At 41.4% G+C, this 12615-nt stretch overlaps 1 protein-coding gene across 1 annotated transcript in view; it reads left to right on the top strand.

Moving 5' to 3' along the window:
* CDC40 (cell division cycle 40) overlaps positions 1–12615 on the top strand; it is a 104447-nt gene that overhangs the window by 51874 nt on the left and 39958 nt on the right. Inside the window, exons 4-8 of the mRNA XM_077487124.1 lie at positions 3291–3374; positions 5381–5520; positions 5610–5706; positions 5874–6013; positions 7803–7877. Coding sequence (XP_077343250.1) covers positions 3291–3374; positions 5381–5520; positions 5610–5706; positions 5874–6013; positions 7803–7877 — 536 coding nt within the window. The remainder of the gene's footprint in view (positions 1–3290; positions 3375–5380; positions 5521–5609; positions 5707–5873; positions 6014–7802; positions 7878–12615) is intronic.

Below are 12615 nucleotides of genomic sequence, written 5' to 3'. Positions count from 1 at the left end.
AACTGCCGCCGGGAGGCATGCGATGCGGGAACCCGCCGCGGATTCGTGGCGTTCCCGCATCGCTCCAGTGTGAACCCAGCCTAATAAGCGATCGTTTTTCTGATCGCTGTATTAGTGTCACAGGTGACGCTAGTTAGGCAGGTAGGTATTTAGGTTCGCCGCAGCTTTTTATAGCGCCAGGGACCCCCATATACTACCGCATAAAGCCCCCTGATTGCCCCCCTAGTTAACCCTTTCACCAGTGATCACCATATAACTGTTACAGGTGACGCTGGTTGGTTAGTTATTTTTTTATAGTTTCAGGGCACCCGCCATTTATTACCTAGTCTCACTAGTGTACCCCTAAATTTAGGGGTGTCTACTTTCCAAAATGGGGTCATTTGGGGGGGGTTTGTGCCATCTTGGCATTTTATGGCCTTCAAAACTGTAACGCCCTTAGAAAGCCTGAAGGCGGTGCTTGGTTTTCGGGGCCCCGTACGCGGCTAGGCTCCCAAAAAGTCCCACATATGTGGTATCCCCGTACTCAGGAGAAGCAGCAGAATTTATTTTGGGGTGTCATTTCACATATGCCCATGGCATGCGTGAGCAATATATCATTTAGTGACAACTTTGTGAAAAAAAAAAAAGTTTGTAATTTTCCCGCAACTTGTGGCAAAATATAAAATATTCCATGGACTCAAAATGCCTCTCAGCAAATAGCTTGGGGTGTCTACTTTCTAAAATGGGGTCATTTGTGGGGGTTTTGTGCCATCTTGGCATTTTATGGCCTTCAAAACTGTAATAGGTAGTGAGAAGTGAAATCAAAAATTTACGCCCTTAGAAAGCCTGAAGGCGGTGCTTTGTTTTCGGGGCCCCGTACGCGGCTAGGCTCCCAAAAAGTCCCACATATGTGGTATCCCCGTACTCAGGAGAAGCAGCAGAATTTATTTTGGGGTGTCATTTCACATATGCCCATGGCATGTGTGAGCAATATATCATTTAGTGACAACTTTGTGTAAAAAAAAAAAAAAAAAAAAATTTTTTTTTTTGTCATTATTCAATCGCTTGAGGGAAAAAAATAAAATATTCAATGGGCTCAACATGCCACTTATCAATTTCCTTAGGGGGTCTACTTTCCAAAATGGGGTCATTTGGGGGGGTTTTGTACTGCCCTGCCATTTTAGCACCTCAAGAAATGAGATAGGCAGTCGTAAACTAAAAGCTGCGTAAATTCCAGAAAACGTACCTTAGTTTGTAGATGTGACAACTTTTGCGCAAACCAATAAATATACAATTATTGACTTTTTTTTTTACCAAAGACATGTGGCTGAATACATTTTGGCCTAAATGTATGACTAAAATTGAGTTTATTGGATTTTTCTAATAACAAAAAGTAGAAAATATCATTTTTTTTCAAAATTTGCGGTCTTTTTACGTTTATATCGCAAAAAATAAAAATCGCAGAGGCAATCAAATACCATCAAAAGAAAGCTCTATTTGTGGGAAGAAAAGGACGCAAATTTTGTTTGGGTACAACATTGCATGACCGCGCAATTGCCAGTTAAAGCAGCGCAGTGCCAAAGTGTAAAAAGACCTCTGGTCATTTACCAGCAAAATGGTCCGGTCTGAAAGTGGTTAATAATGCACTGGACTGCATCTGGTATGAACTGGCCTTTAAACATTGCCAAAGTTTTTCTTTAGGACTATGTAAATTTTACCAGCAATTTACAGCATAATATCCCTTTTAGGCCTCTTTCACACTGATGTCCCGTTCAGGCCCGCCTGTCAGTTTTTCAGGCGGACCTGAACGGGTGCTCCATAGAGCTCTATGGAGCGTCGGATGTCAGCGGTGACATGTCCGCTGACATCCGACCCGCTCCGATCCGAAAAAGTGTAACGGAGGAAAAAGCTATTTTTCCATCCGTCTGCGGATCGGATCGGATGACGACGGGCACTGCGGTCCGTCGTCATCCGATCTCCCATAGGGGAGAGCGGCGCTGTGACAGGTCCGTCCCTGCGCAGTGTGCAGAGACGGAGCTGTCATCTCCCTGCTCAGCGGGGATCGGCGGAGTGATCCCCGCTGAGCAAACGGATATCCACGGGGCGGATCAGAACTGATCCGCCCCGTGTGAAAGGACCCTTAAGTGTTAGGAACCATTGAAATAAAGTCAATGAATTGTCTGTGTCACTTTGGGGTTAATTTACTAAAACTGGAAGTGTAAAGTCTGGTGCAGCTGTGCATGGCAGCCAATTGGCTTCTAACTTCAGATTGTTCAATTAAGCTTTGACCATAAAGCCTGGAATCTGATTGCATTCCATGCAGAGCTGCATCTGATTTTCCACTCTCCAGTTTTAGTAAATCAACCTCTTTGATTCCAGTGATTTTGTAGCACCATTGCTGAAATTAAGTTTTCACTGCCTTTTGAAGATGCCGGCTTCAGCAGCTATTCATGTTGTTTAATGGAGCTGCCAGTGATCATGGCATGCTGGCGATTTGTAACCGCAAAATAAGCATTGTACCAACTACAGCATTAACTCCTACAAATTTGCAGAGCAAACAAGTACATTTGTAGCTGCTACAAATGTCTACTTTAGCCCTGGTTCACACTGGATCGTTTTGACATGTCAATTCGGTGGCAATTGCCGCCAACCGTCCTAATAGGTGCGAGGCCACATCTGCAGCTCTGTGACAATTTTCAAAAAGTTGTTTCCGTACTACATCTTTTTGCGATTTCGCGCTGCGATTTACAGTGACATCTGCAGAAACCTGCACAGATCTCTCTGAAATTGCAGCCTGACATGCGGGAGTGATATCGTGTTCAGCTGAACTCGCACAGCTTCATTCCTGCAGCTCCGTGTGAACCTGGGCTCAAAGTTGCTGGTATGACATGGCCTGTAACCTTATTGTATACAAAGTACATCTGCTTTTTCAGCAGACCTAAACACATTCACACTATAGCGCACCACTAGGCACAGATGTAAATGCTCTGTGGTGCGCTCTGCTGCATTGTTGAAAATTGGCCTCCCCAAGTCTCCTACCTTCCATGCCGTGAAGCTTCTCAGCAAGCAAAGAACATGGCATAACTCCTTCTCTGTTCTATATCTAACCAGTATATCTGCCCCAAGCTGTTAGAAGCCAAACCGTGCCAGCAGTACACTGTAGAGCTGAACTTCACACAGAGTGCAGTGGCCCAGGTCCACAGAGATGTTTGTGTGGAAAGCATTTAACTGCAGGAATTACTATTGCTGCTGCTAGGGTTTCATTGAATCACCATGCCTCTAGCACTGACTGTAGTGTTTACTTTTTTTAGGTTATGCCCTGGATCCATCTTTGGATGTTCAGGATACAGCCACTAAATACATTGGTTCTGTGGATGAGGCTGAGAAAAACCAAGGTAAGTGTATATTCAACTTTGCAAAGTCAGTTTAATATCTGCATTGCTAACCCTATTGTGTCCTGTCTCAACACGGCCTCGATTACTAATGTCACTTGCTGAAGTCTTCCAAATCAATAAGTGGCAAGCACTCTAAACAGCTAGTATTTCACATTTGCACTGAATTTATGAAAGGAAACCTCATATAAAGACATAATAAATTGTTGTGCATGCGCAAGATCTCCCTACAGTTCCTGTATTTATTATAGACAGAAGCTGCTTGTCGCCTACAAGCTTCATTTACATCTTCATTAGAACCCTGAGGAGAGCCGTGCAAAAAGTACAACTATCAATACACATGGATAGATATCAGAAAGAACTGGTATGGGAACACTCATGATCAGATGGAGGTGATTGTAGTACTTACACAAGATCTCCTCACAGTTTCTCTATTTAGAAAACAAGGAGGCGAGGGAAGAAATCAGGTGAAAGGTACAATGAGTAAAGATGCACACTTGAGAAACTGGTCTTTAACCTGAAATGATGTGATTCCCACTTTTACCTGATTTCAAATGCCTGAAAATTTGCTAGTGTGTCTTGGAGTGCTGCCTATTTTTTATTTATTTTTTTACAGTATTATTCCTGTGTTGTGTGTTTGTTTTTTTTTATTTTTTATTTTTTTATTTTTTTTATGACTGCCTAATTTATGGTTCTAGCACCCACAATTATGTAGCAATGTTCTAATTTGGGTGTGCATTATCCTAGTTTTTATTTTACTAGTGTGAGAAAGTCTTTGTGTTAGACTCGCACCCTATCAGAAGGTAAAATAGTGGTAGATCCTATTTTTTTTATTTTTTTATTTTTTTTTTTATGTCACACAATATTACCAGAAATGTCTAGGAAATGCTAAGTTACACACAAAAAATAGACAAAAGTTAATTTTGGTGCACAAAAACAATAAATTACCCAATTTTTTTCTAAGATATAAACCATGAAGTTGCACTGAGTAAATAGACGCCTAACATATAAAACCTTAAATTTGAGTGCCTCCATGAAATGATAACCAACTTCAGTACCCTATATTTTCTATAGGTGAGACTTTAAAAGCCTCCTATAGGTGATCCGTTTAGATTTTACAGATTTCTTAACTTTTTATTTTCTTTCATCACATAGGGGACTTTGATTTTTTTTTTGGTGCCAGGTTCTCTTTAACTACTTGCCGATCGGACCATAGACAAGACGTCTTCTGTCGACGGTGGAATACCGGGGTTATGACTGTAGCAATATGCCATTACCCCAGTATTTATTTTATTTTATTTTTTTCCTTCCCCGGCAATTCTCTAACCGATAAAAGTGATCTTGTTGGTGGATTTGCTGGTGGATCACTTTTAGGCTGGGTTCACACCTAAGACTGATGCAGCTGACAGCAGGGATCTGGTGCATCCCTGTTCTCCATTTCACGGACGACTAGGGCCCAAATTTTTGCCTAAATTCGAACCTGAAATGGAGCCAGAGATACACAGGTCACCTGTGCAATTCGCCCCACAGCCCCCCCGAAGATGTGTGAACTGACTCTATTGAGAGTCGCTCACAATCTCTCCTGTCATGCGAATTCTAATGCACGTAAGAGCCCTTTCACACAAGGGCATTTTGCAGGCACTATAGCGTTAGAAATAGCGCCTGCATTCCACCCTCAAACTGCGGCACCATTCATTCCAGTGTGAAAGCCCCGAGGGCTTTCACACCGCAGCAGTTGTGCTGTCAGGACGTCAGGAAAAGTCCTGCCAGCAGCTTCTTTGGAGCGGTGAAGGAGCGGTGTGTTTACCGCTGCTCCCCATTGCAATCAATGGGGCAGTGCTGCATTACCGCCGACAAAATGCCGCTATTGTGGCGTATTGCTGGCGGGTTTAACCCTTTCTCGGCCACTAGCGGGGGGGTAAAAGTACAAATAAAATTATATTCTAGAATGATTTTAATATTTAAAATATAACCACCTTTGTACTTCATTGTATTTTTCCTTTGCTTAGGGTTAACCGTATTTGAATCTGGTCAGAAAAAACTTGAAAAGAGGAGAAAAATAAAAGGTAGCGATGCTTCAAACATAGATGGCTTCCTCGGTCCATGGGCAAAATATGTTGATGAAAAAGATGTTGCCAAGCCTTCAGAGGTAACATTTATACATATAGCTCTTTCATTACAAGTGCAGCATTTGCTAAGATTGCTTGAAATTCCGTTTTTTGTTTTTCTGATTTATAGGAAGAACAGAAGGAGCTAGATGAGATAACTGCAAAAAGACAGAAGAGAGGCAAACAAGAAGATGAGAAACCTGCTGATGAGAAGACCATATTGCATGGTTTGTAGCTTTTGTATACCACCCGTTGAATGCTGATTATTTTAATCGATACCCTTAAATCCAAACAGCCACTATCATCACAAAAACCTGTCTTATCTAGTGAACTGTGAAGCTATTCTTGTTCATGATAACCTTACCTGACAATTCTTGACACTTTTTTTGTTTAGTTAAAGAAATGTACGACTACCAGGGCAGATCGTATCTTCACGTTCCTCAAGATGTGGATGTTAATCTACGCTCCACAGAAGCTCCAGAAAAATGTTACCTACCCAAGAAACAGATCCACGTTTGGTCTGGACATACTAAGGTAGAGCATATAGTTTGGCTTTAACAGTGACAGAAAATCTTTCTTAATATCAGCAGTCACTCCACAATAGTTACTGTAAGACCCCTTTCACACCACACTGCCCATTGCGTCGGCGGTAAAACGCCGCTATTTTTAACAGCATTTTACCGCCAGATTTGCAACGAATTTCGACCGCTAGCGGGGTGCTTTTACACCCCGCTAGCGGCCGCGAAAGGGTTAAAACCGCCGGCAATACGCCGCAATAGCGGCGTTTTTGCAGCGCTGCCCCATTGATTTCAATGGGGAGCAGCAGTGGAGGAGCGGTAAACACACCGCTCCTTCACAGCTCCAAAGAAGCTGCTGGCAGGACTTTTTTCTGACTTCCTGCCAGCGCACAGCTGTAGTGTGAAAGCCCTTGGGGCTTTCACACTACACACAATGGTGCAGCTTCTTTAGGGCGGATTGCAGGCGCTATTTCTAACGCTATAGCGCCTGCAAAACGCCCTGGTGTGAAAGGGGTGTAAAAATATATTTCCTAAGTCACTAATGCCAGGCTCCCACTAGGGCAGTGTGATTTTGATCTGATTGTCAATGCTATTTTGTAGTGCAGCTGCAGTGCAACTTTTTAAATTTTTTAATGCATGTTTTACTACTGCGGCAAGCAGAGATTAATCATTGGTTGCTAAGGAGCCAGTACCTGCTGGCATTATCACAACCAGTGACTCATCCCTGCTGATTGGGGGGCGGTGTTGGCTATCGGAATCTGGAAGCCCCCTTAACAGCCCCCAGATTAGACCCATACTCACTGAAGAGTTTTTGACAAGTCTTTTAGTTAAAAAAAATAAATAAAATTAATTGTCAATCACATTGAAAGCCGGCCACTGACCTGCACGAAAAAAAGGACAACCTGACTCCTCCCTGCTCACAACAGGGCTGAGTCATTTGTTAGGACACAGGCAGTTGCTAGCTCCTAACAACCAGCACAAATCGCACACAGAGTTGCATCAAGAATGCATGTAGATGCAATTTTGATGCTTTTCTAATGAAGTCTATGGACCACAAAATTGCATTGCATTGCACAAAAGTAGTACAGGACTCTTTCCTGAAGTCCCATCTTCAGGGAGTCCCACCCGCAGCTGTAATGCATTGATGTGAACAGGCAACGTTGGAAGCAATGTTATTTAAATTGTCATGCAATTCAGTGTGTCCTAAGTCCTATCTGAAATCCCACCTGTATGAACCACGCCTAAATGTAGGATATATGGGTATTGGTGTTTGTTTTTGTTGTGCCTGTAGATACCATAAATGGCCTTCAACTTCTGCTTTAACATAAAGCCAGGCACCACCATAGACACCTCCCAAAATAATTCAACTGGTCTGTGTGGGAGTCTCGGCAATCACTACATTCTCTTGTATTAGAACAAAGAAAAATTACACATTGGCTACATTTGTCCAGCTTGGACTAGTGTAACTTTGCATTAAACATACCTGTGATCCCTCTAGAAGTTGGAAATCACTGTAGTAGACACTGCTGCTACAGTTATCGCCACTGGGTTCCGGGTCCCATGCTGATTGGCTGCCCTGCTGCGTTGTGAACACGGGGTTGTCTGCCAAGGGGGTGCCATGCAGAGATCACTTTTTTTTTTCTCATTAAAGGCAAAGCATTCTCTGATTGATAGAGAGGTGGGGGGTCCTATAATAATGCAATTTACCAACATTATAGCCAGTGTTTTCTTTTGCATTACCTACTCAAAAATCCACATTTAAATGAACTTTTGTTAAATCACCTCTCTACCTTTCTTCCTTCAAGGGAGTCAGTGCTGTGAGGTTGTTTCCTCACTCTGGACACTTACTGCTGTCTTGTTCCATGGACTGCAAGATTAAGGTTAGTAAATGCTCATAACTGTACCAGATCAAGTAAGATAAGCTAGGTCTCCTAGATTGTAAGCTCTAACGAGCAGGGCTCTCTGATTCCCCCCCCCCCCCTGTATTGAATTGAATTGTATTGTATTTGTACTGTCTGCCCTAATGTTGTAAAGCGCTGTGTAAACTATTGGCGCTATATAAATCCTGTATAATAATAATAATAGAAGGCTTTTTTATTTACCTTCACATTACAATGAAAGACTTTAATATTTTAGGCACAATAATGTCTGAGAACATGTCATTTAACAAAATGTATTCATGATTGTTCCCTTTTTAAGCATGCTTGTTTTTTGAAGCGGACAATCAATAGCATGCTGCTTAGAAGCAGTCTTGTCTTTTTATGGAACACAAACCGCTACATACATACCATCCATCTGAAATGCAGGAGTTTTGCCAGTTGTGCTTTTGCATAATGTCCTGATTACTGTTCCTCAAGGCTGTCCTAGGCTTTTTTTTTTTTAACACCTCTTTGTTATGCCACATTGAGGGTCTGGGAAGCGGCAAAGCCATGCAGGCAGTGGATCCTAGGGAAAGGGCAACCGTGCAGGTGGATAGCTTGAGGAGAGGGAATTGCAGGTGGGGAGCTTAGGAGGATGGGAAGCCAAGGAGGGTGGGTGGGGGGAATGGAGACATTTGCAAGTTGTGCAAACACAACTTGCCTTGTAACATAAGCTTTTACAGATGTATATTCTTCAAAATGATTCAAAGGTATAATACGTAATTAAGTATGTTTGTTTATGGTATGTAATATACTTGTTTATGCTTTTAGTAAAACCTTTTTTTTATTTTTTGTATGCAAAGCCTGGATAAAGGGGGGGAAAAGGGGGCTGCAGCCTCAATACATGTCCCAATAAACATGCTCCAACAAGATAGCCACATAGGCTCATAAATGCAAGCATTGGAAGCAGGGCACATCAGTACAACTGTCCCCTCTCTTCTTCCCTCCCAAAGTTTGTGCAGCAAGCAGTTTAAAGTGATTGTAAACGATCATCTTGTAAAACAACCCGTTCAGTTTAGAATAGAAATTGAAGGCAAAACATTTTTTATGACTATAAAAAAAAAAAAAAAAAAATACATAGTTTATTAAAAAATAAAGGGGAAAAAAAAATATCACATTCTCTCTGTTCTCAGCTGCATAGGGGCTAGGGGAGGAGAAGCAGCAGCATAACGGTTATCCAGTGAATGGCTGTGCAGCAGGGGTGTGTCGGGACAAGTCTGAGCATTGGAGGAGAGTACATAAAGTTCCCAGCATAGCTAGAGAATAAGGATGAGCTCAGGTGTGTTCCCATGGACCACGTGCAGAGCACGCCAGGAAGTCGGCGTAATCACAGGCAGTGAGACATTGTCCCGATGTGCGGCTGCAAAGATCGGGTAATGTCTCGCTGCCTGTGATTAGCGCAGCGCTGACTTCCTGGCGAGCTCTGCACGTGGTCCATGCGAACACGCCTGAGCTCATCACTACTAGAGAACTGATCATTATGTTTTCTCCTGCTTAGTGTGGTCAGTTTTTAATAGGAATGCAAGGGGACTAGCAGGAACACCTGGTATTTCATACAAAGGAAGCAATACAAAGAGAACAGGATACATGTACATGCTACTGCAAGTACATATCAGGAATTTAATCTGTTAAACTCTTTTAATATTAATAAAATTGTATAAAATTCATTCCAGTATAAAGCAGGCCTTGCATGAGATATATTTCTTCATGTTAAGTTCATGGTGAGCAATGTGTTATAGTCACAAGTATCAACTTTTACAGAGATCACAGTACGGCCTCTAACCATACCTTCCTTATTCGCTCTCCTCCCAAGACATCTTTTGTTAAGGATCATCCACTGTCAGCATCTCCATGGAATAAGATGCTGGCCTTAAGATGACACATTTATGTAAATCCTAATGCCTATACAGCAGTGATGGCGAACCTTTTTGAGCTTGAGTGCCCAAACTGCGACGCAAAACCAACTGCTGAAGTGCTGATCGGTGCTATGAAAAACGTATATACACCGGTCAGTGCAGGGATGGGCACGTACCAAGGCTGTGGCACACATTTTTTTTAAAGTACAGACCTTAGTGAAGGACACCAAAGTACATTTCAAATTAAAACTATCAAAAAAACACTCTACTCTCTGGCCTACATCTACAATTACAAATATGGTTAAAATAACATTTATATAAAGACTGCTTGTGGTATTCTGACAGCATCTGTCACCTCAAGCACAGCCTCCATCCCTTATTTTACGTCAAAGGGAGCCTCCATCTCCTCACGCTCAGCCTCCTGTCCCCTGACAGAACTTTTCCCCATCCGTCTTTGAGCAGGGTTGCTGCTCTCCCATCAGACATACTACAGGAGATGGTCAGAGACCGCAGACCTAGTACAAGAGTGGATCAGAGACCGGACCTAGACAGTTACATACAGCCTAGGTAGGAGGAGAGACTGAGCAGCAGTGACGAGCAGAGTCATCAGACATCAATAATTTGAAGAAAAAAAAAGTTTGCAACGGCCACGGAAACTGAGTCCTGGCGTGCCCACCGAGAGGGCTCAGTGTGCCAGCTGTGGCACGCGTGCCAAAAGTTTGCCATCACTACTATACAGTATCGCTTATGTTCTCTTAGCTGTGTGCATATCTCTCAAGCACAGTCCCCTGCATCTTTCTCTCACTGTGTGAACATTTATTGTAAAAGTTCTAATTATTTTAGTCCCATTTTTAAAACTCTTTTTAGCCATCCCAAGAATACTTATAGCATCATACTAATGTGTGAACATATTTAGTTTTTCCTAGTTAGTTCATTAAATACTTTGGAATTCTCTGTTTACTGACTGACTTGAATTATTTATCGGGAATGGTGTTGTATTCCGCAAAGGAGTGAGATCAGAGTATTGTCTATGAGGGTTCTCATTTATCAAGGTCATGGTATCACTGGTAGTACTTGTTACTAGAGACTTTAGAACAAAGATGTATGGATCCTGAGAGAATAGCCCTTGTTTAAAGTGACTATAAACTCAAGAGTTGTGTGTTTTAGAATAGAATTGCACAGAGTGGCCCTGACCCTTTCCTTCTCAGGTCCCCCACTGGGGCTTCTGGCTCCTCTTCTTAGTGTGCCACCATAACAATCTGTTTCCTATTGTGGCACACCTGCATGGTCAAGCCCAAGCCTCACTGCGTGTGTCCATTAACATAGACAGCACGGTTCATCTCCATCACAGGAGCTGACTGATAGCAATGGGAGCCAACAGCTCCTGCTGCCTCATCAAAGCTTGTGACAGGAAGTAAGAGGAGAGAGCTTCTACAGACTGGCACTACACTGGATTAAGTGAGGCCTAAGGCAAATATAAAGAGGGGTAAGGGGGGGCTGATACTTTTGCCTAACCTTCTTTTTTTTCTTTTTTTTTTTTTTATCTGAATGCAAGGCATGCATTAAGGTAAAAAAAAATTATACTGTGGAAACACTTTAACCATATAATTATCCCCAAAAAATTGGCACAAATTATAAAAAAAAAAAATAGGACTTCCAATGTACCCAATATAGATCCAAAAACCGTATCAAAAGTTGGTCTTTTTGTATCAAAATATTTTGAAGCTGGTGAATTTAAACCTGGCTTAATAGTTTCCTGTAGTAGTACAGTATAGATCCATTTAATTGTAATAATTGTCGATCTAACTAGGGGTAAAAAATAAATAAAAATAAATACTACAAGGATTGTATTGATATAAAGTCATATGCCTGCCAGTTCAGCTCATCATAACCACATTTACAATGAAATAAGCATGGTCATAAATTCTAAGCCAAAGGAGGTTTTTCTTACCAATAATAAAGGCCCTTATTTAGAATTGGAATATAACGCAGATTACGCCTATATTCACGCGGTCTTCATAGTGTTTGGGGGACAAACCAGTTTCCTTTTGAGCACAGTTGTTCCCCTCTGTATCCCTCCCCCATAACTACTGTTGCCACATTGGTAGGTTCCCATAATCCTTGTATAGTGCCTTTTTAACTAGTTTATCGTTAAAAAGGTAGTTTGAATATAATCTGAGTTTATATGATATTACTCAAGGATTGATTTTTAATAGATACCACCATTTACTAAGTGTTCCCCTAATTTTTTTGTTAGTGAGCATAATAGTTGATAACTTTTATGATATCTTTCTCTTGAGTCTTTAGTTTGGCTGTTTTTATGTTTGTTTTTTTTTTTTTTTGTTTTTTATTAGTCTTCTTGCTATAACCCTTTCTAAAAGTCTGGTTTCTGCAGATTTTTTAAACGGTTGCGTTTAAAACATCAATATTGGCTGCAGGGGATGCTTTTTATCAGGAGGACAGGATTTTCACTGCTGGCATGTAGTATAGAATTCCCAGCAGTAAGTTTACAAGAGTGTTGAGGCAAAAGCGTCCTCCTTTATTTTTCCAAAAATCTGAACATCAAAGAATGAAATCTTCACTTAGTCTCATGACTAAGACTTTGAATTTTAAATAAAAAGCATTCAAATATAAGCAGGTAATAAACAAATGGCTTGCTGCTCCAGGTAATGAAAGTACAGGTACATAGACAAGGCAACATCCCAAAAAATATAATTGTCTACAAATTTGAAGTGGCGCTATGCTTCAAAACTAAAAGAATAATAAAACTAAGTAAAGAATTGCAAACAGTAATATTACATGTGTCTGATCTCTCAAGGTACATTACGAATAATGTGAATAAT

The sequence above is a fragment of the Lithobates pipiens genome, unplaced genomic scaffold (genome assembly GCF_037356315.1).
Source record: "Lithobates pipiens isolate NorthernLeopardFrog02 unplaced genomic scaffold, aLitPip1_a1.2 Scaffold_18, whole genome shotgun sequence".
Taxonomy (NCBI): Eukaryota; Metazoa; Chordata; class Amphibia; order Anura; family Ranidae; genus Lithobates; species Lithobates pipiens.
This window is presented reverse-complemented; position numbering and strand designations above follow the sequence as displayed.